This window comes from Cyanistes caeruleus, chromosome 4 (genome assembly GCF_971803275.1).
Source record: "Cyanistes caeruleus chromosome 4, bCyaCae1.hap1.1, whole genome shotgun sequence".
In the NCBI taxonomy this organism is placed as follows: domain Eukaryota; kingdom Metazoa; phylum Chordata; class Aves; order Passeriformes; family Paridae; genus Cyanistes; species Cyanistes caeruleus.
Genome location: NC_141704.1, coordinates 83,740,102 through 83,765,790, shown reverse-complemented (window position 1 = coordinate 83,765,790; position 25,689 = coordinate 83,740,102). Strand labels below are relative to the sequence as shown.

At 42.2% G+C, this 25,689-nt stretch overlaps 2 protein-coding genes across 11 annotated transcripts in view; one reads left to right on the top strand and one right to left on the bottom strand.

Moving 5' to 3' along the window:
* WASHC1 (WASH complex subunit 1) overlaps nt 1–25,689 on the bottom strand; it is a 155,432-nt gene that overhangs the window by 59,919 nt on the left and 69,824 nt on the right. The window lies entirely within an intron of this gene.
* The window catches only part of IQSEC3 (IQ motif and Sec7 domain ArfGEF 3), a 95,191-nt gene continuing 85,772 nt past the window's right edge, over nt 16,271–25,689 (top strand). For 8 of the 10 annotated variants that reach the window (XM_023924870.2, XM_023924866.2, XM_086885554.1 and 5 more), the window contains exon 1: nt 16,321–16,832. In XM_023924870.2, the coding sequence (XP_023780638.2) occupies nt 16,336–16,832 (497 nt within the window). In that variant the 5' untranslated portion in view covers nt 16,321–16,335. Of the gene's footprint in view, nt 16,833–25,689 lie in introns of all 10 variants that reach the window. The other 2 variants (XM_086885556.1, XM_086885555.1) reach the window with 2 other exon arrangements.

The following is a 25,689-nucleotide window of genomic DNA, read 5'->3' as shown; positions in this document are numbered from 1 at the left end:
TGGGTGAGAAGCAATAGCAGGGTAGCACTGGACTGGACAAAGCGCTAGGAAGATCCTGGTAGTGGGTGAGAGGCTGTAAATGCTTGTGAACTCCTGGGTAATGTTGTCATATATCAAACCTCTTTGATATATCCTGTGCTAGCAAGATGTGTCTAACCAGGCACAAGCAGGTGTGGACAAGAGCGCAGAAAGAGTCTGGAGGCAAATCAGGAGAGCAGCTGCTTGACAGTGTTTAATTCAACTGCAAAGGCACCAGTCTCTATCCAGCTGCATGGCTTGGCTCATGGAACTGGCTAACGGAGATGGAGCAACACCATTCCCAGCCAGTGGAGTACTGGACACAGTTTATTCTCTCTCCAGAAAAATATTTACTGGATACATTTCATAACCTTTCACTGGCTGTTTTTGGTGGTTCTGAGGACAGGACCCTTTTAGTTCAGCAAGTGGAATCTCAGGGAGCCGAGTGGCACCTGTGACTGCCAAGCTCACCCTGCATTGCCTTGCATTGGCAAGTTTCAGCCAACAAAGAGTCGCACACAGTATTTTTCTCCTCCAACAAAAGGAGCACTACTGTCTAGAGTCTTCTTTTGTCTGTTAGCTTTTCCATCATTACAATATTCAAGTGCTTCCACCCTGTCCAGAACTCTTGCATAAAAGCATTTTTTTCCTGTAGGCTAGACCCACTGCAATTATCTACACACAAACCGATCACTCATCTATTGTTGTGTCACAGCCACAAATTTGTGTGTAGCAGCCAACCCTTTTAGATTCACATTGTATTTGAACTCATTTTCACATTTCTGAAGCTGCATTTTTCCACCAGAGTGCTTTTTCAAAAGTAAAAGAAAAAAAAAAAAAAAAAGGCAAACCAAAACACTCAACCTTCAAAACATTAAATTAACTTGCTCTTTCTTTTGTTATCTTGTACTGAGCAAAGTCACCTTGGGCTGGTAATTAGTGCCTCACTTTTCTCACTAGAAAAAGGGAAACAATAATATTTTTTCATCTTTGATATTTTTAGAAAATGTTGCTGCTTCGTATTTATTTTAATGTTTTATACCAAAATTTAATAACAAAACTCAGAACCTGAAGGAAAAATGTGAAAAGAAAAGGTGAGGAGAATACAGAGTGCTGCTGTGGTTGTGTTTTGAAGGTGCTGGAAATTCTTGTAGTCTGTTGAACAGCATTTGTCAAACATTCAGGCAGAACTGTCTGAGTTGCTTTTGCACAAGGTCAGAACACAGATCAGCTCTTACTCCAGACATCCCTCTTGCTTTGGGGGTTTTCAGATCTGAGGGGTGTTTTGCTATTGCAGTTGGATGTAGGGTAGAGCTCACCTAACCTTTAGAATTGTTTGGAGCTCAGATTTTGTTCCAGGTCTGACTCTAATGCTTTGCTTGTAGCGTTGCCTTAGAAGAACAGGCAGGAACTCTGTCCCCTGTTCTGTGTCTGGTGACAATTAGCTCCTCGTCTGAGTGCACACTAGCAATCAGTATATGCTCACAAGATGTTGAAACAAAACAAAGCTAAACAGCGTTTAGTCATTTGTGAGGGAAAAGTAAAATGTGAAGTACCTTTATTTCCCCATGGCATATAGATGCTCTAACTGTCACATGAATGCCTGTATTACCTCTGAGGTATTCTTACTGCAGGTGGATAAAATAAGGGCCAAGTGCAGCCCCCTTTCCTTTTGCACAAGCTTTCTTCTGACTCAGGTATCTGGAGACACTTTTCCCACACACCTCACAAACATGTGGCTTTCCTCTTCCCCTAGAAGTGGGGCTTTGGGGTAAAATGGAGTGGAGTGGAACAGACTAGAACCTGAAGTTGATAGAAGTACCATATCTGTACTGCTGCTCTTGTTTCTCCTCCTCCTCAACCCCTTCTGCTTCTACACTTTCTCCCCTATCATCCAAGCCTACTGCTCAGTCCTGGAGTCACAGCTTTAAACATCACTCACCAGGATTGCATTACTTGTTTTTCATGGGTGCCAGAGCCCTTCTGACTGCCATCAGACTGTAAGTTCTCTAGGGCACAGCGTGCCATGGTGTTTCATGTAGGGCTCAGGCTGAAGCACTCAGGCAATGTTGGGACCCACCCCCCAATAAACTACAAAAATGCAACTTCTTCAGTGTATGCATGAGTATTAAAAGACTTTTGTATTACTGGCACAGGTTAAAACGGTACCTCTTTGTATGAGTGACTGAACCAGTGTTGCTGATGCACCTTGAACTGGTTGGTAAGGAAAAGCTGGACTGCAAAATTCCCGGTCTTAAGTGTTGCTGGGAAGACTCTCAGCTGTGACCTCCAAAGTGCCATTCTTCACATTGCATCTACACAAGTTTGCATACTCACAGTAATAACTTTTGTTGACTTTAAAAAAAAAAAAAAAAAAAAAAAAAAAAAAAGGCATGTTTCTGAAACAAAGGTATATCAGTGAAACAATAGTAACAAAAAATACACCACAAAGAGTAGGAAGTCCCTGGAGGGGAGCACAGATGACGGCAGTGTTCCATCCACATTCTTTTATTCTGTGGCTCCTTTCCAGGCTGCCAGAGCACCCCCAGCCCCGACAGTCCTGAGTGGGGCTGAGCTGGCTGCCCATGTGAGAGCTGTGGGAGCACAGCACTGTGGCTCCAGGCTAATGCTTTTATTTCTACCACGGGTGTTCCTACAAGCATGGTAACAGGAGGTAGGGATCAAATCCTTGCTTCTTGCGTAACTGAACAGAGCATTCCCGCTAGGCTACCTGGCAAGAGATCAAACCTCCCATACCAGGCCTTTAGAAAAAAAATAATGAAAGAGAGAAATATTAAGAACAGCCATGGCTAAGAGAAAAATGACAGGTAATCTAAGGTCATCCATTTAGCCATGCTCCCAACAGGCCCAAATTACTTGTTTAACTTTAAAGTCAGCACATACAAGACTCACAGAGTCTGCAGTGTTCCATTTCACCCTCACATTCTATACCAACCACGCACACAACCCTACACTCACATTCTGTAACACCCAGATATTTGCCATGCATTCCCAGCAGCTACCATTTCATACTGAAGCCAGAAGCCAGCTCTCCAAAGCTTCTCCCCTTTGCTGCAGCCATGAGCCTCACTGCTGGCTGTCCTTCTGTTGCCATAAGAGAGTCAGGACTTGTCAGGAGATCACTAAATGCCCTTGCCACATGAGGAGGGCATGAACCCAAGGAGAGAGCATGAACCCAGGGAGAGAATAGGAACCCAAGGAGAGAACAGGAACCCAGGGAGAGAATAGGAATCCAAGGAGAGAGCATGAACCCAGGGAGAGAGCATGAACCCAGGGAGAGAGCATGAACCCAAGGAGAGAGCATGAACCCAAGGAGGAAGAAGCCAGCCACAGCTCCCAGCTACCATGTTAGTGAGTCATTATGAAGATCCCTCCTCTTTTGATTCTGACATCCATTAAGTTTATTTAGAACAGTGTGGGTGCTAAATATTAGATGTTGCTTCCAAAAAAATTGAAGATTGATATTTTTTTTGCTTTCCATGCTGAAAGTCTCAAATAAAAATTAGCATTCTGATGAAAATTCACTGCACTGCCCCCCCAGCTTTGGACATTATTTTTTTTTTTTTCTCTCTTGTTCTTTTTTTTTTTTTTCCCCCAATCCTTCTGGACTTTTGCTTCTTAATAGGAGAGGAAAAAAGATGGAATTCTGAAGAACATTTCTTCCTTTTTATAAAAATAGCGCTTTTAAAAATTCATATTTTTCAAATCACGTATATTTAAACTAGGAACTTTAAAAGTATTTTATCTGTTTCCAACATTAGGTTCAATGTTTTTAAATGTATATTTTAATGCTTCAATACATAAGTCACTGCCGGATACAAAATAGGGGATTTCTGAATATATTTGGAAAGTTAATAAAAAGAGAAGCATGAAAAGAGATGCAAGGCCCTACATTAAAGATTAGGACTAAAAGTAACTGGAGAGAAAGATGGTCTATTAAAAGACTACTGAAAATATTAGTGTGTATTAAGACATCCTGACAAATGCTTGTCTGAATACTGACAGCAGGACACTCAAATAATTTTAGGACACTCTGTTTCCAAGCCGAATAATGAGAGGTAAAAGCAAGGGGGGAAAAAAAGAAGCAAAAAATAAGCTTTCAGTAAATAATTAATTTTCATTATTGTCATCATCAATTAGGACTCAGTCCTGCACCATTTAATTGTACTTTTGACATTGCCTCCTAAAAACATATTTCAGAAAATGAAGTAATATGTGATTAAGAAAAATTTGCACTTAAATGAAATTTGCACTTTAATAAAAGCTTGTTCCTGCAGACTTAGTTTCAAGCTGGAAACAATTTTTCATCTTTTCAAACATAAAAGCTAAATAACAGAAATCAATATTCCCTGGGAATAACACACCTGTGAGAAGTTCATCCAAATTCCTTGCTTGTCAATAGCAAGCTCCTGTTTTAGGATTTAACGGGATGTTCAAATTGGTTGGTTTGTGCAAATAATTGATTATTTGATTTAGTTGTTGAACCAAAAAATTAAACTCTGCTTTTTTTTTCCCAAAGACATGGCCAAAACGTTGTTTTCAGTGTATTTGGTAAATAATAAAATTTTATAGCTTCAGGGTAAGTGATTTGCTATTTTTTTGTTAGAACCAACATTAGTTCTGTAACCCTTTGTTCCAGATATATGTAATAAAAGCAAAGGACTAGATTCACAGAGGAGCTTAGGCATTACATTCAGAGATTTTTTTCCCAGTTTCTACTCCAATGGAAATTTAGTGAAAACTCAAAAATTCCTACCTGAAATATTTTCTTTCTGAATGAGCAGTGAAATACAGGTTAAACATTTCCAATGAAACTATTAGTTTTGCATTTCAATCTTTGTATTTCTCTTCAGTATTCACATCAAAGCTTACTACATCAGGCTATTATAATTCCTCTGTGCTGCAGGCCAGATTTCCTGGTGCTCCCTAAAGTTATGCCATATTAACTGCCTTGTAATAGCTCTATGCCAAGGTGCCACGTTAATTCCACAGGATTTTTCTCCAGAAACATGAATTTTGTTCTACATTTATGTTATAACATCAGGTTCCTACTTAATTCTAAGGCAGATGTAATCTTTCTTTTCATTTACAAAGCAGTAGGAAACATATCTCCCACTTCAGCCTTTAATTCTCCTTCCATTTTAGAGTGATGTAAAGAGGCCAGAATAATAGTCTGCAAGACAACATATATTTTAACAGCATTTTGTCATTGTTTCATGATAAAAATGGTGCATTTGTTTAGTAAGTACTTCTATGAGTATTTCCACAAGCTAGTGAAACTGCATAGCTCATTTAAAAAAAAATCGTAGGGCTAATCATCTATAGATTACTCCAGGTTTTAATTTTTTCCTATTCCTGGGAGAAGACAAAGGGCTTAGGGAAAAAACCCAACAAAATGTTGTCCTTATTGTTTTTAATCTCAAAAATATTCAGCGAGTGCATCCCAAATTCACAAATAATTGTTCATGTTTATTTTAACAAATAAACAATTATGACTACATCCATTTTATCATGTCCTTCAGTTGTAGGTGAGCACATCCACTAAAATGAGCCAGGAATCAAGGATTTTCATCAGGAAGACACAGCCACAGCCAGGCTCCTAAGCTCCCAGCTCAGGCTGAGATTCAATCAACAACAAAAGATGTGTTCTCAGAGCTACACAGAACAAGAATATGACCTTGAATTTCCTACTGAGTCCTGAGCATCAGGATTGAGCCCAGAAATGCTGTGGGTTTGTTTGAGGAGGCCTCTTTGTCCATTTTTATCCAAGTATTTTGCTTCCATGCAGAGGTGCAGAGTTGGATTGCTGAAGACAGGCTACACCCTGCCCTGAACAGTGAACAGCACCTGCATCCTCTGCCTGCACTGCCTTGGGCCACTCCTGCCTTTAACGTGGGCTGCTGTGGATGTGTCCCTGTGTGGAGCAGGGACCTGACCTTTCTGGCATGAAGGGAAATTGGGAAATCACAGAGATGGCCAGGACAGGCCAGTCCAACAGCATTAGGAGCAAAAATCTGCCTTGTGAGGAAGAGTCAAAGTGCTCAGGACCGTCACAGAACAACTGCTGCAGGGAATAAAGAATATCTGAGAGGATCCATTCATATAAACATAAGGAAGAGAAAGATTTTTGAGTGTACCTCAAGATAAGTATGTAGGACTTACTAGAAGGAAAACAAAAATATAAACCAGCTACAAGAATATCCCTTAAAATTCAAATTGCTCTAGTAGTGGTGGCACTATATCCAGAGGACAGTTGGGGCAGCACCTACCTCTTATTATGCTGACTGAGATGTACAGCTGAGAGCTCCTGACTTTATTTTGGGCTTAATTCACAAAATCACAGAATGGCCTGTGTTGATAGGACCTCTGGACATCATGTAGCCCATGATGTCCAGATCACCCAACTAAAGCAGGTTGCACAGCATCACATCAAGCTGGGTTTTGAATATCTCCAGAGGAGACTCTACAGCCCTCTGGGCATCCTGTTCCAGTGCTCGGTCACTCTCAAAGTAAATAAGTCTTTCCTCATATTCAGATCAAACTACCTGTGTTTCTGTTTGTGCCCTGTGCCTCTTATCCTGTTGCTGTGCTCCTCTGAGGAGAGTCTGGCCCCATCCTCTTGGCTGTACCCCTGATAGTCACGAAAATGGTGGCACAACATTCTACCTTGTCTTTAGCACTGCAGAGCAGTCCATCTGGACCAGCACTAGCAATGATGAGGTAGTTTTGCTCTTTTTCCTCTTTGGAAATCCAACCAGGACAGGCAGACTATCACATTAAGAGTTTCTGCATTCCCCCCTTTGAATATAGGCAGCAGGAGCTTGGCCTTGAGTACACACCATTACCTTCACAGAAGGGAAGGAAATACAAAAAAATTAATGCCAAGCCCAATATTGCTTCAGTCACATTTGGTACTTTATAGGCCTGTTTTGTTCAGTTTGGTATAGTACTGTTTATGTCCTGAAATCTATGGTCTGAAACATAGGAGTGTATGTTATGGAAGCATCCCCCCTGTTGCAGAATCTCAGCCTCTCTGTTTCCAGGAGCTCAGGACAACGTGATGAGCTAGTGCCAGGTTTGCATTAAGAACAACTGATTTCATTTAGGTCCTCCTGAAAATTAATTTTGGTCTTTTTAAACTGACCAGCTTCATTCCACAAGCACCAGAGTTAAAGAATAAATACTCTATCACATTTATTTTCATTATATCAACACTCATGCCTTATCAAGAAAGTGTTATCAGCATCTGAAAGACTGGCAGAAGGAGGTAAGTGGAAGTTGCCAGCTGATGCTTCAGCTAGACAGACTTCTGTGCTTGGCTTGAACTCACTGATTTCAAAATGAGGCCTCATGCACCTGCTTGCCTGCAGCAGCTTATAGGATTGGGGTCAGAACTGCAGCCACCAGGGAAGCCTCTCCCTCAACCCTGCCTCCAGTTTTTTCTTATCATTGTCATGCTTATATCATGTTTAGCAGCACTAATGCAGCCTGATCTCTCTAAACTATGTCACACTAGTGGAAGAAAAAAAGCAGTGATTGTCTGCCCTCTCCTTCTCTGTACTCTCCTTCTTTTTATTTATTACTATTTTTATTATTATTTTTTTAAATTATGACTCTGTGAGAATGCCAGATTTATTTTGGCAGATATGGCTGCTAATTCATATCTACTATCACTGAGAGACATGATCTGAATTTGTGATGTCTCTCTATTTATAATACATTTGTTACCTTAATAAATACTTGTGATTTGTTTATCTGACACAGATGACATGTTTATCATTACAAATAAGCTTCTTGGTCATGATTCACATTGGTCTCTATTATTTTGGACTGTTTTCATTTATCTGTAGGCAGCTCATTCTTTTTTTTATATCCTGTCACAGTTGGTTGTGTTTTGCCTTTTTTGTGCTGATCTCTGCAAAAAAAGCCCAAACATCACATATAGGAGTAAAACTCAATGAGAATGTGTCCAAAATCACCACTCTATGACATCCATCCAGCAGTAATTCCAATGTGAAACAGAGTACAAACCTGAACAGATGGGAAGCTTTTAAACAAATCATAACTGAAGTCGTTAGCAAATAGCTCTGGCTCCTTTAGGATCCAGACCTATACACTCTTCAAGTCTTACAAAGTGGACTTCAACCCAGCTTTCAAGTTTTGAGTCTTCCTTTTCACTGTACTCAGCGTGTCTTTATTACAAATATTCAGCTATTCTCTTCAGCTTCCTGAGAGTACTTTAGGTACATTTCTGCCTCTTTTTGCAGATTCACTTTTCTTCCCCAACTTCCACACCAGTCTTGCCAGCAGACCAAACATCAGCCTTCCCCCTGTCTGATTTGTGCCCAGCAAGGTGACTGACAGCCTGTGCATCCTCAGTCCCTGCCTTCTGTCCCTTCCACCGGTCTCCCCGTGTGTCAGTGCTGCCCAATTCACATTAGTTTTTGTTCCCCACCATGCAGGCACTGTTGCTGCTTGTGACTCCTTCCAGGGACAGGACCCTCTGTCCTTTGCCATTTCTTTGCTTCCCAAGGTGAGCACTGCAGAGAGTGCTGCAGAGGGAATGAGTAACCAAACTCTTATCACTGCAAGGGATGAAACGACAAAGCAGTGCTGCTGTGAGCTGTGGGGATTGCTTTATTTTTTTGGTCTTTTAAAAATGACTGTAGCGTTGTTTCAGAAGATACTTCTGCTCACTATCTGAAAAGATCTGCTAGGCTGCTCTTACTTGAGAGGTGTACAAATAAGGTAGCCAGAAAATCAGTGGGGAATTTCTCTCTGGCTAAGGTAAATACTGCAATTTTCAGCTCTTTGCCTTGTCACCAGATTGGCTTCAACCATTGCCAAAATTCCATCAGTTGTGAAGAAATTTACAAGACTGAATGGCTTGCACCCAGAGCTTAACCTTAGGTTAAGCTAATTCATACAACACAAAAGCTAGACCTGGGATCTGCCACCATTTGGCTTATCTCCTGCTCTTTATGGGTCTCTCAGGACAGAGCTGCCTTTTGTGTCCTTGGCATGAGGCACAAGTTCTACCCTGTGGAGCCAGTCAGGCAGCTGTGTGGATGGCGGGTGGATGTCTGAAACAATTCCCTTGTGTTCCTCAAAGAAATGTCTGGAGGAAGTTCCTTCAGTTTTGAGTTTGGTCTCTTCATATGCTCCTTGAAATTCTTTCAGACACCAAAATAGAACACAGAAGTATTTACCACAAGTTAGCACGTCTGAGCAGAAGGGATCCTGTCTACAAGCAGATTTGAAGACAAAAGTTGACCTGAGCAAAAGCCTGACCATAAATAATGAGCAATAAGAGATAGGAGTACATCTCAGCAGTGACCTCTTCAGCAAACACTGAGCTGTGTCTAGTTAGACCATGCTGCATATCAGGAAGTCTGAAAGATTACATCAAAAGCAAAAAACCCCCAAAGACTCAAGTTTTTATAAAATTACATAATTTAAAGAGATCAGTCCATTTATCTTGCTAAAAGTAATATCATCAGGTGATTTGATCACTCACCTTCAAACAGAGAAAAACTTTAGGACTAAGGAGCTCTTTATCCTGGAAGAGAACAGCATAATTACTCATGTCTGGAAAATGAAAAGGATAACTTCATGCAAGAAAAATATTCCAACTTGTCAACCATGACTGAGATTAACCACAGTGACAAAATATCATAGAATGAGACAAGTTCTCTACCTTGTACTATCTTCCCAGTGGTACCAGAAGCATTTCTGGAGACACATTTTTCTTAAACTCATGTTCCAAGCTGCATAAGATTATACAGTATGTAGCACATCAGGCCAGATGTTTTATTGATTTGTCCTAGCCTTCAGTTCCCTGAGAAGTCAGCATCTGCTTACCACTGTTATGAAACCTGAGCATAGACCAAACAAGCCACACTGTCAAGGTGAAACAGGACTGCACTGAGTCTGTCAGCAAACAGAAAAGGCTCTCTGCTCCAGATGAGGACTGAGTAAAGACAGGAAGAGTCCTCTGGTATCTTCATCTTTAGTCCTGCAGTGAAAGCCAGGTGTTATGGTCTGCAGTCTTACCTTCTTTAAGCTGAATTCTGCAACAAGGTCAACTTCCTTGTTTTGAAGCTGTTGAATTGTTAATTCAAACTGAGAGCACAAAATCAGAAGCAAAGGGAAAATATCTTCTATATACTGAACATAAAGAGTTGAAATGTGGTAAGGACAAATGCTGCTTCCTCTGTCAGTTTTTTTTTCTCTTCAGTGGAACACAGCTAAGCTGACATAAATATTTTAAACAGCTGCTCGTCAGAAAAATGCTGTATTGTAGCCTGAACTGAAATGCATCCTGTTCATGAATGTTTTTTGTTTTCTTCACAGTATTTGATTTCTGCCATTGCAGAAAAAGATTCTGGTTGGAGTATGAGTTTATACTTAACATTCCATTTCTTTTTATTTTTTATATATATTTTTTTTTTCTGTGTATCTTATGCAAGGTCAGATCACATGAACTTGTCCCCTCAGAAAATCTCCACGTAATTTGGCAGGGCCAGTCAGATAATATTGGGAGAATCAAGCTCATATTCAGTTTTTGTGGTTTTTTTTCATTTTACTGCAGTATTTACAAAAGACTGAACAACTGTCAGCTCAAACAAAAACCTAACTGACTCTGAAGAAAATGTCTCTGTGTAGCTTTTGCTCTCTAGAATTAATCAATTAAGTGGTCAAAGCTTAATTTCATGAAAAAGGCAGGAGATAATGTAACATTTAGCAACATGAAAAGGAGAAGTGCAGTCTGAAGAGAGACCTTGATTCCTTTTAATTTGCAGTAAATAACAGAAGGCTGCAGTAGCACAGTTCAAATACAGTCAAGATTTTAAAATGTGTCAAAACCACACATCTCAAATAAAGGCTACAATTCAGATTTTGTACCTTCTCCTGATGAGCAGCTCTTTTAAATATTTATATGGCAGTTTAGCTCTACTCAACTGAAGAGGGAAAAAAACCCAACCAAAACTGAAAGAAACTGAAGTATTTATCCTTACTGCATTTCAGCTCTTTATGTTTGATTTATAAATTGAGATGTTTCCCACTGCTCCTGGTTTTATGATATCAATATGAATTAACTGCTGCAACACAAGAGAGACAGAGAGATTTCACCTTGTTGCAGATGTCAGGACTGCAGAGCACAACACCTGGCTTTTGGGTGCTGGACTAGAGGGTGCCAGAGAACTATTCCCACCTTGAACCAGTGTTCACTTGAAGCAGAGGAAACACTGCTGTTGATTCCAAAGTTTCCTAATTCCAGTCACTGAGCATTGTCCTGTGTGATTGTGTGCAACACGCTTCTCTTGTGTTAGCTTCATTTTATCCATATGTTTAACAGGTGCAAGCAGATTGTGACTTGGCTTGGACTCGGGATGGTGAAACATCTTCCCATTGATCTGAATAGTTTTGGATGCAGCCTCAAGTGAAAGAAGCCTGAGTGAAAGAAGCATTCAGTAGATGCACTTTTTTTTTCCATTGTCCATAAATTATACATGAGAACATTATGATTGGCTTGATTCTGTCCTCTATTTTGAAATTTTTCATCTAATTCCTGCAGATTTTTTTTTGGTTTGCAGGCTGTTTGCAAGCACTTTTGAGAACCTCTACTTGAGCAGCTGCTAACTTCCAGGTGAGACTGAAAATGCCCCTGCCTTCCCCCAGAAATTGGAAAGAAAGATGGAAATACAGGACCACGATTCTTGCATCTCTTACCTTCCATGTTTCACTCTAGTTCTGTGGGGTTTTATATGGTTTGTGTTATGCTTCCTTGTGTGTTCTTCTTAAGAACTTAGATCTGATGGGAAATATCAGCTGTGGGGATTTCACTTGCCTTTCTGACTGGAAGAAGGGGAGAAAATGTTAGCTTAATTAAGGTGAGTTGGCCAACATTAAATGTGCCTTTCCTTAAGTACCAAGGACTTGATCTTAAACACCAATAATCTTCATTGCATTCTGTATCCTTGTACACACCTTCCTAAATTCTCTTTCTCTTCAAACAAAGACAATAGAAATGCAGGTCTTATAGAAGTACAAAAACCCTTATCATAACCTTAAAAGTAAGTTGTTACCTTGCAAGGCTGAGGCATGGAAGGTGGAGGAAATTGGGATCAGATGCAAGAAATGAGTGACTGCCTGGGTTTGCTGTGATGACCTCCTGTCCGTGATGAGATAGAGTGTGACTGAGAAGGGAATGCCCAAACAGAATTTCAATTGGAAAAACGCGGGAAGTCCCTACCTGTCAAAAAGGCTGGAGTGATTCGTTTGCATCAAGTTTCAGTGAGGTGTTGAAAATTAAAGCAAGATTAAGACCTCTCAGAAAATGTTACAAGAACATTCTACAGTGGAAGTTTTTCTGCAGCTGAAACACTTAAAGGTGTTACTACCTTCCCTATCATGTATGCTTATTAGTATACCTTTATTTATGGATTAATTTTACTCTGAGTTAAACAGCTAAAGAAATATAAAATTAAATCATGTAGTATTAGACCTTTCCATTAAATCCTGGGGCTTGACTCATTTGCATTTTGTTGTGGCTTTATAATGCATGCTTATTTTAATTACTACTGCTGCACTTTATTTGTAATTGTCTGTGCAATGCCCAAGCACCTTGCTAAGTGGATAAGGAAAGCACTTTATTCCATAAGAACATAATTAATCCATTATTATTCATTATTATTTTTTCTGGAATGGACTGAAAATAATCAGTACTTTGAAAAAATACAATACCAACAAATTATCTATGGCAAAAATAATTTTAACAGAATTCAGGCTTTCCTTATCTGCGCCATTGTTTCCTTCCAGATAATATCTCTGCTAAAGAGAGAAGCAGCAGCATTTAATGACCTGAAGTTTGGGATAAATGCCAAAGATACTTGAAATCAGAGATGTGTTGTGTTGTGTGTGTGTGTGGTGTCATCATGTGTTCCTCCCCTCCTCGTCCCTCCTGCTGCATCCTCTCTCCCCAGCTTCCTGCATGGCCTTGGACAAATCGTTGAACCACTCTGTCTGCATTTCTCTTTTTCTGACGGCTACAGTCTTACCGTTCACCTTCTACAGAACAGTCCTTAACCAGTGTGCAGAGCTTTGCAAATGATGTATGCTAAGTACTGTGGCAGCATAACCAAAGGGCCACAATGATGGCTGGATAAAAGAGGAGGCGTTTTCCAGCTATGCGGGATCTTGCTCACAGAGACAAAGAAGACATTCAGTTTTTGGTGATGTGCTTGCAGATTCCTCCTGCAATTCATCTTTTCTGAATTTTCTTATTACAGAAGGTTATGCAACTCTATTAACTCTTGAAGTTTTGTAATGAGATCATTGCATAGTCCCTCATGTTAGGCACAAAAGTGTTTCCTTTGGCACACGCTCTCTTTAGAAACCTGGAAGATCAGGGCTGCTTGTGGTATTTTTGTCCACCAGTCACCACACCTGTGCAGTAAACAGGTTTGTTCCTTATTCTTCTACTAATCTGCTTGGTTTTAGCTTATCAATACATGGCCATAGGACTCTTTTTCATTTATGACAAAGGTTTATTAGTACAAATTAAGCTAATGAGGCTGGTCAAGCAAATTGAAAGTGCAGAAACAGTGAGTGAATACATCAGGTTCACTCTGTGCAGTAAAAGTCACATCTTCTGATAGGCTCTGAAGCAGCATGACAAAAGACTTCCAAACTGTTTTGCCCTAGCCCCAGTGATCTAAATCAGGATTATTTTTCTTTTTAGTCAGTATTTCTTGAAGAATACATGCCACGACCTGGCTGACTTTACCTGGATAGGCCAGTGTGATGTCTCTGACCCTCATTTCTTCATCTATTTATCCAGCTGAGCTGCAAAGGAACATGATGTCCAATGCAAAACCAGAACTCTGCACAGGGCTTAAGATTTTAAGCAGCCACCTCTGTTCTGCCAAACAAGCAATCTGTGCCTGAAGTCTCTCCTAACAGTGCTGTTTGTATGTGTGTGTGTACATACGTATATGAGTGCACACACAGCCACCCGTTTGTATCCCAGAATTTACTAATGCCTGAAGCGTGTTCTTTCCACTGCTGTCCCTGGACTCTGTTCCTGTGAGGCCAGGCTGAAATACTGCTGTTCAGTTGTGCCTTTGAAAGCAGACAGAATGCCAGCACAATTTCTCAAACCATCACTTCCACTCCTCCCCAGATAGAGCTTAGGTGTTTCCACCTCCTGTCTTCCTGCATGTGCCTTTATTCACACTCCCCTATAACCATCCCTCCCCTTGCTAAATAATGCCAGTTTCTGCTCAGTCAATCTCCTGCCATAAAACATTAATGGCACACCAGGCAATGAGATGGAGGAAAGTTTCCTGTACAATTTTCCAGTAAAATCATAAGTGTGTCTGATTTCAGCACTCATACTCCTTAGAGATCACTCTGGGGTCTTCCCCCAATGCACAGGAGACACGTGGCAACATTTCCTGATACCCCAAAGCCACCTCTAAGTGCTTGCAAGAGAACTGTGAATAGCAGCTCTGATTTAGAAGGAGTCTGAGAACAGTTTCTAATCCTGGTGATTCTGTTTGCATCAGTTTACACTCCTAAGGCTATCTGTGAACAGGGGAGACTGGAAATACAACTTTCAGCTCATCTGAAACAGAGATTCTCTTTCACGTTTCTTCCTTCCTCACTTCATGAAATCCTTGCTACAGTGCAGGTTTTGCTGATCTGAAAAGGCAAAATGAGTGTAGCTCTACACTCAAAATCATTTAAAACCAGTTGCTTTTCATTCCGTGGCCTCGCACTTTTTGTACAATGAGTCAAATCTACTGACACGCTTGTCTAAAACCTGACTGCTCATGATGCCTCCTGGATCTCTTGCACTCACGTTGATTGGATAGGATTTTACCCATTACAGAAATAACTTCATGGATCTACACAGAAGTTCCTGAAAGCAATTTTATTACCCTTAGCCTGGTTATTTACTGATGAATGTAACAAAAAGCACACAGGTGGTCTCTGAGACTCAAGGCTGTAAGTTTTCCAATACTTATGGCTGTGGATAAAGAAGGGCAAAAGAAGGTATTTCTTGAGAAATGAGGAAAATCTGAATGTAGTCTAACAGCAAAGGCCCTGCCTGTGAGCTCACACATCTACAGCACCTACACCCCCAGCAAAACTCCACAATAAGCCCTAGCTTTCTTCCAAAGAACCTAAAGAGCACCAAAATTTCCAAGCAAGTTTGTTTAATATCCATGTTCCTCAGAAACTGCTTCTGATATATTCAACCCTGCATTCAGGTTACATAAAGGACACTGAGGTTCTGGAGCAAGTCCAGAGAAGGGCAATGAAGCTGGTGAAGGGTCTGGAGTGGCTCAGGAAGTTGGGGATGTTCAGCCTGGAGAGGAGGCGGCTCAGGGGATATTTTATCACTCCCTACAGCTGACTCAAAGGAGCCTGCCATGGGGTGGGGTTCAGGCTCTTCTCCCAGGCAACCAGCGACAGGGCAAGGGGAAATGACCTCAAGCTGCTCCAGGAGAGGTTTAAGCTGAATATTACAAAAATACCTTCACTGCAAGAGTAGTTAAGCCCTGGCACAGGCTGCCCAGGGAAGTGTGGAATTCCTAAATACAAGGAGACACGGCTCTTAGTGCTATGGTTTAGCGGGCATGCTGCTGTTCAGTCAAAGGTTGGACTTCATGATCTTGGAGAACGTTTCCAGCCTCAATGATTCTATGTTTCTAACCAGGTAATCTAAAAACTGGGGTGTTACCAACACGGCGGCCCAAACTAGATACGATTATTCAAGTCTCTTTGGAAAAAAAAAAAACAAAACCGAAAGAAATCACCAAGCCAGCCTGGATAACGAAAGCACAGCAACACTCAGAAGCCAAGTCAGGGAGAGGGAAAGGACCGGGTCCCGGAGGGGTTGCGAAGGGCTCGGCAGAGGGCTTGTCCCGGCACCGGCCGCTCCGCTGGGCAGCGCAGCGAGGCGGCGGCGGCGGCGGGGCGCGGGCGGGCGGGCAGCGCTGCCGAGGGAGCACCGGACGGGCCGGACGGACGGACGGGGCCGGACCCCGGGACACACGGGACCCCCGCGCGTGCGCGGCGCGGCCGGGGGCGGGTCCGCGCGGGGGCCCCTCCCGCCCGCTCCCGTTCCTGCCCCTCCGCGGGAGCGCGCGGCCGGCGGCGGCGCGGCTGCGCGTGCCCGTGCCCGTGCCCGTGCCCGCGGAGCGGCGAGGCGCGTGCCCGCATCCCGCGCCGCTCTCGCCGGAGCGCCGGCGGGCGGGCGGCGGGGCCCGCGCCGGCGGCCGGGGCATGGAGAGCCTGCTGGAGAACCCGGTGCGCGCCGTGCTTTACCTGAAGGAGCTCACCGCCATCGTGCAGAACCAGCAGAGCCTCATCCACACCCAGCGCCAGCGCATCGACGAGCTGGAGCGGCGGCTGGACGAGCTGAGCACCGAGAACCGCAGCCTCCGCGGGCAGCAGCAGCAGCAGCAGCAGCCGGCGGCCCCCGCCGAGCCGCCGGCGGCCCCCGCCGAGCCGCCCCAGGGCCCCCCGGCCGAGCAGCCCCCGCCGCCGCCGCCGCCGCCGCCGGGCCAGTCCGAGCCGCTCCAGCACCACCAACAGCTCCCGGCTCAGCCGCCGCCGCCCGCGGGCAGAGCGGCACCGGCGGGGCCCGGCGGCGGCGGGCGGGCTGCCGGCCACCAGCACCCCGCCGAGAAGGACGGCAGGGACAAGGGCTGCTGCGCCGCGCTGCTCCAGCACAAGACCCCTCAGGCCATCGGCAAAGGCGTCCTGAGCCGGAGAGCGGAGTAAGTGCGAAGGGGGAGAGGGGGCGGGCAGGGCTGGCAGCGGGGAGCCGGAGGGTAGCGGGCTCTCTCCGGGCCCGCATCCAGCAGGGAACTGGGCTGTACCCCCCTGCAGCCTCGCAAGGAGGGAGAGGCGGTGTGTGGGTGGGTGGGGAATCCCTCCCTCCATGCGTTCTCGGGGAGAGCAGAGGCAGAGTGCAAAGAGAAGCCAGGATGCTGCTTCCGAGATGCATCAGCCTCCCGGTTCACCGCGCTCGTTCCCGGGGACAAGTGTGTGTGGCCCGTTTGGAGCCCCTCGGGCAGCTCACCCGCCGTGCTCGGACACGGCACCGTGCCCTCATTGTCTGCCAGAAATAAATAAGTCCGTGATCGACGATGAGTGCGGTTTAGCCCAGGCACGGAGAAGCCTCGCAAAGCACAGAAGCGTTGTGGTCGCTTCTGCTTGCTTTAAGTTACTGGTATCTGTCAAAAAAAACCCATCACCCCTGGGGTGAGCTGGGGTTTTCCTGCCCTCACTGATGTAAGGGGTGCATTATATCGCACGGGATGTGTATAGGTTCACAGAGATACAGATGCTGTACTTACATTTGACATTTAGGGTGCTTATTGCACTCGTGTGTGGGTTGTCTTTTTTTTATTTTTTTTCATGAGTGGCAGAGTGGCACCCGACTTATCCAGCTCTCCAAAAGGACTGTATTTTTTGCTGGTCTCTCATCTTCAGTGAAGAAGGCTTGACTGCTAGTCTGAATACTGAAATGTATTGTGTGTGCATGAATATATAGTAAACAAGGATGAACATTCCAGCACTATAGGTGGTGGAAAGGGCTACCATTGAAGAGCAGCATTCTCTTGGATTATGTATTCAGTATATGCCATCAGTTCACCAGCTGGTAATTACAGCTGCAGTCAGTATTGTAATTTCCTTTGTTTAGGTACTTGGAAAGCAGGGGGACGTTTTCTGGTTGAAAACCAGAGTTAGTAAAGTTAGAAGGAGAAAGAGTGTAGTTTCTGCTGTGGCTTCTTTTAGATAAGAAAGAAAGTATTAGTAAGACTAAATCAAACGTCTTTCCTAGAATCGTCTCTATTGTCTTGGTTATAGTGATGTCAAAACAATTGAAGTGCACAACACACAAGTACATATGAAGCACACGAAGTACACAAGCCCAAAACGTCTTCCTTGTCTCACTTTGACCATTTAAGTAAAGGGACCCTTCTCTCTCCTGTTTGTTTTGAATACACAAGCAGAACTACAACATGGAGCTGGATTTTCCACTGGTGTAAGTACAGTTACACCACTTCATAATGGCTCAGCATATCTATCATGTGATTCTATGAAAATCAGTGAAGATACTGCCGTTGAAACAAATGCTATTAAAGGAAGAGGTACGGTCAAGGCATGCTTGAATCCCAAAAAGCATATGCTTGCTTCTGAAATCCTGCACCGTAAGACTCAATTTTGCAATCACAACTTAGAGGAAGTGAGTGGGCTCCTCGGAGTATTAATGCAGGTAGTAAGGCTTTGCAGGATCTGGCTCTTATTCATCATGAAATAGCTGGAGTTTAAATAAAGAAGTGGGGCCAGATCCTGAACTCATGCCAATTGGTGTAAATCCAGAATAGCATGGTTTGAATCCCTCAAGTCAAACTAGTAAGAAACCCAATAAAAATGCATAATCAACTTCATTGTTTCTTCAGGAGTGACTCCCTGCAGTGAAGGCTCTGTAAGAAACATCATCTCAGCAAGGGCTTTCCTTGCTTCTGCACAGAGTTTCTAACATACGTCATCACATAGACTGAAGAATCAATTTTTATGCATAAGCCTAAATACTTCCTCCTTATCTGAGCTCTTTTTGCAGCGGGGTTTGACTAGGGGAAGAATTGTAGGGTTTTTTTCTTAATGCCAAAATGCACAAAGAGAAGTGCATTAAGAACACAGCTGATTGCTGGTATATCATATGATGATCTTTCTATTTCAGATAGACAGATAGAAGGTTGGATGGAGCCTTTTTTGTGGAAAGTCAGGGCTGCTTCTGGGGATAACAGAGCAATCCCTGCAGCGTTCTTCGCTCAGGAAGATTAAAATAGACTGCTTCTGTTTCCTTCTATAGCTTAGGCAAACCAAAATCTTTGTATAGCAGAGGAAATATGAGAGATGCCAAACAGTCTGCGTTTCTCACTCCTGCAGGTTCTGTTTTTCCCCCCACTGATTGTATATACTGAGTTTCATACTCTCTTGTTCCTGTTAGAGGAAAATCAGAGACAGCAAAATCTAACTTAAAGGCAACTTGGATGGAGGGTGATGAGTCTTTCACCACCTATTGACAGGATGCCCAGTATACCTTATGATTCACCAACCTGCGAGTTATATTTTTGCTTTTGTGTTTTTTACATGTTATTACCTGTGCAGACCAGGCATCTGCTCTCTCTTCCTTCCTCCCTGCCATGTCCAAATATGTTTTTCCCTGTTATAAACTCTGAAATTCAATGTTATCTATTTTTTTTCTTAGCCAAGAGTAGAGGACTGATTGCTCATTACAGAAAATGGCCACTCTAAACAGAGCAAGAAGGATATTTTAGCATGTTGGGATGCAGTGGCTAAAAGCAGGGGTTAAAGCAGCAAGCAGGCAGTGCCCCACTGTCTCTACTCAGTAATGGAATTTCCTCTGCCCTCACAAAACAGGAGGTTCTGGCAGCATGTTTAAACGTGGACTTGTGCTGGTCCCTCTCACCTCAGACACAGCCTGGGGATTTTGCTAATTTTGAGTCAGGTTTGAGGGTTTTTTTTGCAGCCCAGCTTACCTCAGGCTCTTGATAGAAGTGAAGACCTGAGGTTTTGGACACATGTGACTACTCATGTTAGCTGGGACTGTCTTCTGCAAGCATCTCTCTTATATTAAAGAAAACTTCAGTCTTATTTTTGTTTGTTTTTAGAAACTGACAAATGTTCTCTCTTTAAAGCCTTTAAAAAAAAAAAGAAAAACCCAAACAAAACCTACATTTTGAAAGGGAACAAAACCAAGCCTATCTCTGGAAACGGAAGGATTTCTGACCCATGCAGAGGCCCCAAATTGTCGCTGTATGTCTTTGTGTGGGAAAGGTGACACTCAGATTACCTATGAAGAGAGAGGAGGAAAAAGAGAAAGATTTTTGCAGAGATTTTCAGCAAGAATTAGGCTGATTATTATTCCACGGCATCTGTCTCTTTCTACCTTAGGAGGCTATTGCATAAGCACCTCACAGCTTTAAAAACAAAAAAATAAGGTCATTCGTCATGGAATGTTTTGCTTTGAAAATACAGGTTGCCAAATTAGCATAGCTCAGATCACCCTTACGAGGCAGCCTCTTGTCTTAAGAGACCATCCCAAAGTGTCAGCAAATCCTGGGAGTATAAATTTTCCATCCCTTCTTTATCAGAATACAACCTTCTTTGCCAATCCCCAGTACCCTTCACTGAGTATCAGGGAAATGCCACAGGGTTGAATTTAGCAGATTAAGTCTAAATGACCCAGATCCTGCTGGTTTTTATCAGAGAAACTCTCAGTAGGAGCTGTATATGGAAGGACTTCCAATTCTGAGTCCAGGCATTAGTGGGAAAACTCACTCCGATAAATACAATTAGAATAATAGCTAATAATCCGTTATAGTTCCTTCAATCAAAAGACAAGGCTGCAATTCACAAACATTCTGTATTAAAGTGGCATTAAAGTTTTCTTTTAACCATGTCATCAACAGTGAAAAGAAGGCATAGAAACAGCATTTGTCTAGCGTGACATAATGGACCTAAGTATTGTCTTTAAATTATTAGCCTGTGTTTGCTCTACAAGATAACTCCTCATGCAAAACAAGCTCCATGAACTCTTAGAAGAATTTTTCTAAAATCACATTTTCCCAGATGTCTTAAAGCTCATTTTGGATTTTCATTGGACTGAAATCTATATTATTTTACTTTGCACTGGTTTGGGATAGAATTTTTTATCTTAGTAAAGAGGCAAGTTTTAAAAGATGATGTTAAAGTCACTTAGTTGCTCTTGTGTTCTGAGGCTGTTTGCTGTTTTTTTTGTTAATTTCAAAACTCAATTATGTAACTTTAAAATTAAGATATTGCATATGCAGAGGTGCTGTTTTCCATAATTTTTCTTTTTAACTATGCATTGATGTTCTATTCTATGGATTATCTCCAGGGTAAAGGCATTAGAAAAAATCCTGCTGATTTCAATGGGAGCTAACAATAACTGTAAATGTATGGTTTACCATTAAAATATTTTGCTATATTTGCGCATTGCACCAGCACAAAAAAACCTCCAGCCATTAAACAAAAAGATCAGAACAATTCTGAATGGCTCATGTACCCCAGATACCCATTCCTCTCACTCTGGGCACACAAGGAATGCTACTTTTGCCCTCTTCTTTCAGTCTCTCAGATTTCCTCCAGCATATTTCAGGGTTTAACTCCCTGGAGCTTTCACACACCAGAAATAGTTGCATTGGTGCTGCCCTGGGTTCTGCAAATCCCTGCTAGCAATGTACTGTCTCAGCATCAGAAGTTATTTGGAGTCGAGTGCTGGAAGCAGGTCGCAAACGACAGAGGTCTGCATTGGCACAGCTTCACAGATGCTGAAGTCCTGCTTAGATGATTTTGGCATAAAGAGCATTCTGAGAGGAAAACAGAAAGTAGACTCTCCTTCACTACCTCTAATTTAAAGATCTATCCATACTGCTTCCATTGCAGTCAGCTAAGACATGCTTTATAGTGCACACCTGCATTGTACCTACAGCAGGGCCTGTTACATCCCAGGCAGGAGAGGATGGAGTTAGAGGTTCACAACAATATTTAAGAAATAATAGATGAAGTGAGAGATAGGAAAGGACTTAGCTTGGGAAGGGTTCAGGATGAAGTTCTAGATATAAAATTGCTGAGTAAGGACAGCACAAAGACTTCCACAGGGATAAGACTTCAGTAGGACGCTGCATAAAGTCCCAGCCAGAGCAATGCAGTGTTAAGGCTGAAAATTTCTGTTGTGGGAAATCTCCCCGGTGGGATGGGAGCAGCAGGAAGTAATATCAAGGAAGGAATTATTGTGAAACAATGTCTAGCAGAGCTTTGGTCAGACATCTCCTCTCTATCTGTATCCTGAGCCCAGTTAGAGCAGTACATGGAATAGCAAAGGCTTGTACTAATTGTTTAGCAAGAGGAACTAGGGCCTGAAAACAACAGCAAAAAGCTAAAATTTAAAATACTTAAAAAAGAAGAGATAGAAATACATTATTTTGTTTTGTTTTTTCTTATAAGATGTTGATATTTTTATGTCACTCAGCTGTATGTTCTATTGCAACCAGGCTGCTCTTCTGTGGTGGCCAAGGGTACCTTTCTTCCATATGCTTTGTATCAACCCATTTGCTGTCACTTCCCAGGAAGATCCAAGGTGAGGCTCTGTGAGAAGACTTTAGGACCAGTGGACTCACATGGCAACACTGTTAGCATCCAAAATAATAACAGACACGGCTGCTTGGAAAAGTATTAAAGGAAAAATGTCCCAGCTGAGTAGCTGTTAACAATGCCCTTGAGAATTTGTGCCAGAGCCTCAGTGCCAGGTGACCCTTGGGCTGGCTGTCCCACTCTTTGCAGCAACTGGCACTTCCACATCCTTCATTAAATGATGTGCACAGGAATATACATTTTAGGCATGGTTCAGACAGTTTACACATGCAGCAGGTGGCCATTTATATGAGGTAGGCTGTACACATTCCCTCTGACTCCATATTTGAAATGATTTACACTTTTGGTCAGAATAAATCAGAGAAATCTCACCTCAGGATGCTCATCTAGGCCTCAGATAGTGCCAGAACAGAGCCTGTCAGCTGGAATTAATTATGGCATCTATTTACTCATTAAAAAATATGTTCATGTGATAAAATGATGTGTACTTCTGCAAGCAAATATACCTCTGCACAAATATATATATGTGTGTATATATATATTAGACTATAGACATTTCTCAGCTGTATTTTTTTTTCTCCTTTTGCCTTGGAATGCAGATTAAAACAGGAAAAAAGAGCTACTGCCTGTCTTCCATAATCTTCCTGTACACAGAGTTTATTCATCTTCTGCTTTCCTGTTATTTTCCCTGTAAATGCCATTTTAGGTTGCTTAGTTTCTTCTTTCTTTCCTAGTTCAGCAGTGGTTTATTTCTCTTTTCCAGGTTTTTTGTTTTTTTTTTTAATTTCTCTTTTTCTCAGTTATAAAACCTTTTGGTTTTTCTCCCTTAGGAAAACATTATAGAAACCCAGAAGTAATTCTCCATTTAAGAGATGGAAAATATTTTATTCACTTTAGAATTACTTGTAGCCTGTGCTTGTTACTTAGTCCACATTCCATGGAACCACATAAAAGCAAATAGGAAAAAAAGAAAATAGCAATTTGTAAAGATAGATTCTGAAATGTGACCATTTTCTCCTTTTTTCACCATTTTTAAACACACATATATATATGTATGTATGTATGTATGTATGTCTATATATATTGCCTTTTTTACCCTCAAAGGGATGTACCATGAAACAAACTAGTATTATTCTTGCATTCATCTATTCTGGAATATGTAATTTCATTTAGCTGAGCCCTAGGTGAGAAAATTAGAGTCTTGACTGTGGGATTTATTCTGCCCAATGGCTCTGGTTAAGATCTCAGTTCGAGCACTGGACTAGCAGCCTTAAAATCAAACTTTAATGCCTTCTAAATTTATTTTTAACAGACTTGTGATGCTGGACTGACCCTTTCATCTCTGTTTAATTTAAGATCTGTGACAAAGTAGCTGGAGATCTATTGTTATAGACAGGAGTGGGCAGGTAGATCAGGAACAATCCTTTTTCTAAATTCCAGCATAGGAAGCAGCCTAAAGCTCCTGTCCTTGCTTGCAATGTGTACTGCAAGGCAATGTGTATGTTTGCACATAAAAAAGAGAGCGTATTTGCATGTGCATTTATCTACAGAAGTGTCTCAGAGCCAAGCTGAAGCAGCACCTAGTTTCTGTGCTTTTTAGATACAGAAAAGCAAATCATCTGCTGGAGGAAATCAGTGCATCTTTACTGACGTCAGAACAGCCATGACAATTTACATCACCTGAGGTTCTGTACCAGAATTTGTGTATCTGTCCTCACACGCAAATGCACATCCCTCCACTGGTGTAAATGAGTGCTGATAATAGCAGTGGATAGCAGTGCAGAGAGATAACAGTGAACAATGAGAAAACCATTAAGCAGCATTCTCACTCTTCCTGTAATAGGTTTGTGATGTTCTCTTATGGTATTTTAATATAAGGTGGTAGGAGTTTTGTTGCCTCAGGGTTATAAAGATATATTTGCTCTTTTGATAATGATTTTTTTTTCTTTTCTCTGCACTGTGTATGCACAGCCTGCTTCTCACACAGGTGTTATTGTATTATTTTTTATTGTTTTTGCTAAGATTATGCTCATTGCTCAGCTCTTATTTTTATGTGGTCTGAAGTTGCACTTTCTGAGAGAGATAGAAGTGGATCAATATCTTCCATGATCAGGCACATCTAAGAGAGAACGTTTTGATGAAATCAAAGTGATTTTAAATACAAAATTAAAAATGCAAAATCTTATCCTTCCTGCCCTCTTCTAGCTGAAAACAAGGGGATCTGTGATCTGCAGAACTTGGCTTGGCTTCCAGAAGATTTGTGTCACAGTTACATTTTCCGATGCCTAAGAAGATGTGAGTTCTGATCTAAGCTTCTCCTGGTGTTGAGGCTTTTATAACATCTCGCTCCAACATGGAGACTTCTCTGTGGAGAAATGGCTTCAGTTCACTCAGCAGCCTTTTCCTCACAGGAGAACCTACAAAGGTCTCTCTGTTACACCCTGCCAGCTACTTTTATGGAACTTGCTAGAGGTTAGTATTTCTGAAATCACTGTAACTGACTCAAACTTGGTTGAAACTCTCTGTGGGATTTGCAGTTACAAAGCAGAAACCAACACAGACACATACACAGAGAGAGAAAGAGAGACACAAACACATAGGAGGAAAAAAGGAAAATATTATATGATCACAGGAATCACATTTTGCTTAGGGACCCAGGGAATGAAGACCAAGTCCTAGATGTCTTATTGAATCAATGTACATCAGAATGGCTGAACAATCCACTCCAAATCTGTGACCCCGTCTTGGAATTGGTGTTCTGTTTTTAATAGCTGCTTAAAAGTCTTGGAGTATTAAAGTTATGAAGAATTGGGGAATTACTGTAGGATTCAGGGGACACACTGCTAGAGGTTTACCACTGACAAATGGAGTCTGTTGCTTCTCCTGGCTTGGCCTATGAAGTCAGTGGATCATCCTGTTCCACCAGCCAACATTTGCATGGGCATGGGCTGCTACTGAGGCAGGTACTGCTAGAGAGTTTATATTTGCTGAAGCTCACTAAAGCATCTATGTCATTCTCAAGAGAAGTAGAAAATCGAAATGATTATAGATCTTAAGGAGGCTTGGGATTTTTCTCAGGTTTTGTTGTACTTTGGATGTTTCTTCAAATTCTGACCTTTCTATTAAAATTCAGGACATTGCTGTCAATCTGTTTGCCATGTTGCTTTCTAGGCACTCCTCTGAAGTGGTTGACGTTACCCTGCTCCAGTGTGAGAATTGCTCTAACACTGTTTCTTCTTCAACCTCAGAATCCAGCATCTCAATATTGCAGTGCCTGGATGGACGCTGTCTCCATGGACCATCCTTGGATCTGCCTCCTGGAGCAGTGTTGTTTGGCCCTAAGGGTCTTTTTAAGTGATAGCATTTTTTAAAAGAGAGGGTATCTCTCCATATATATAGAGATTATTTCCTTTTTACCCCAGT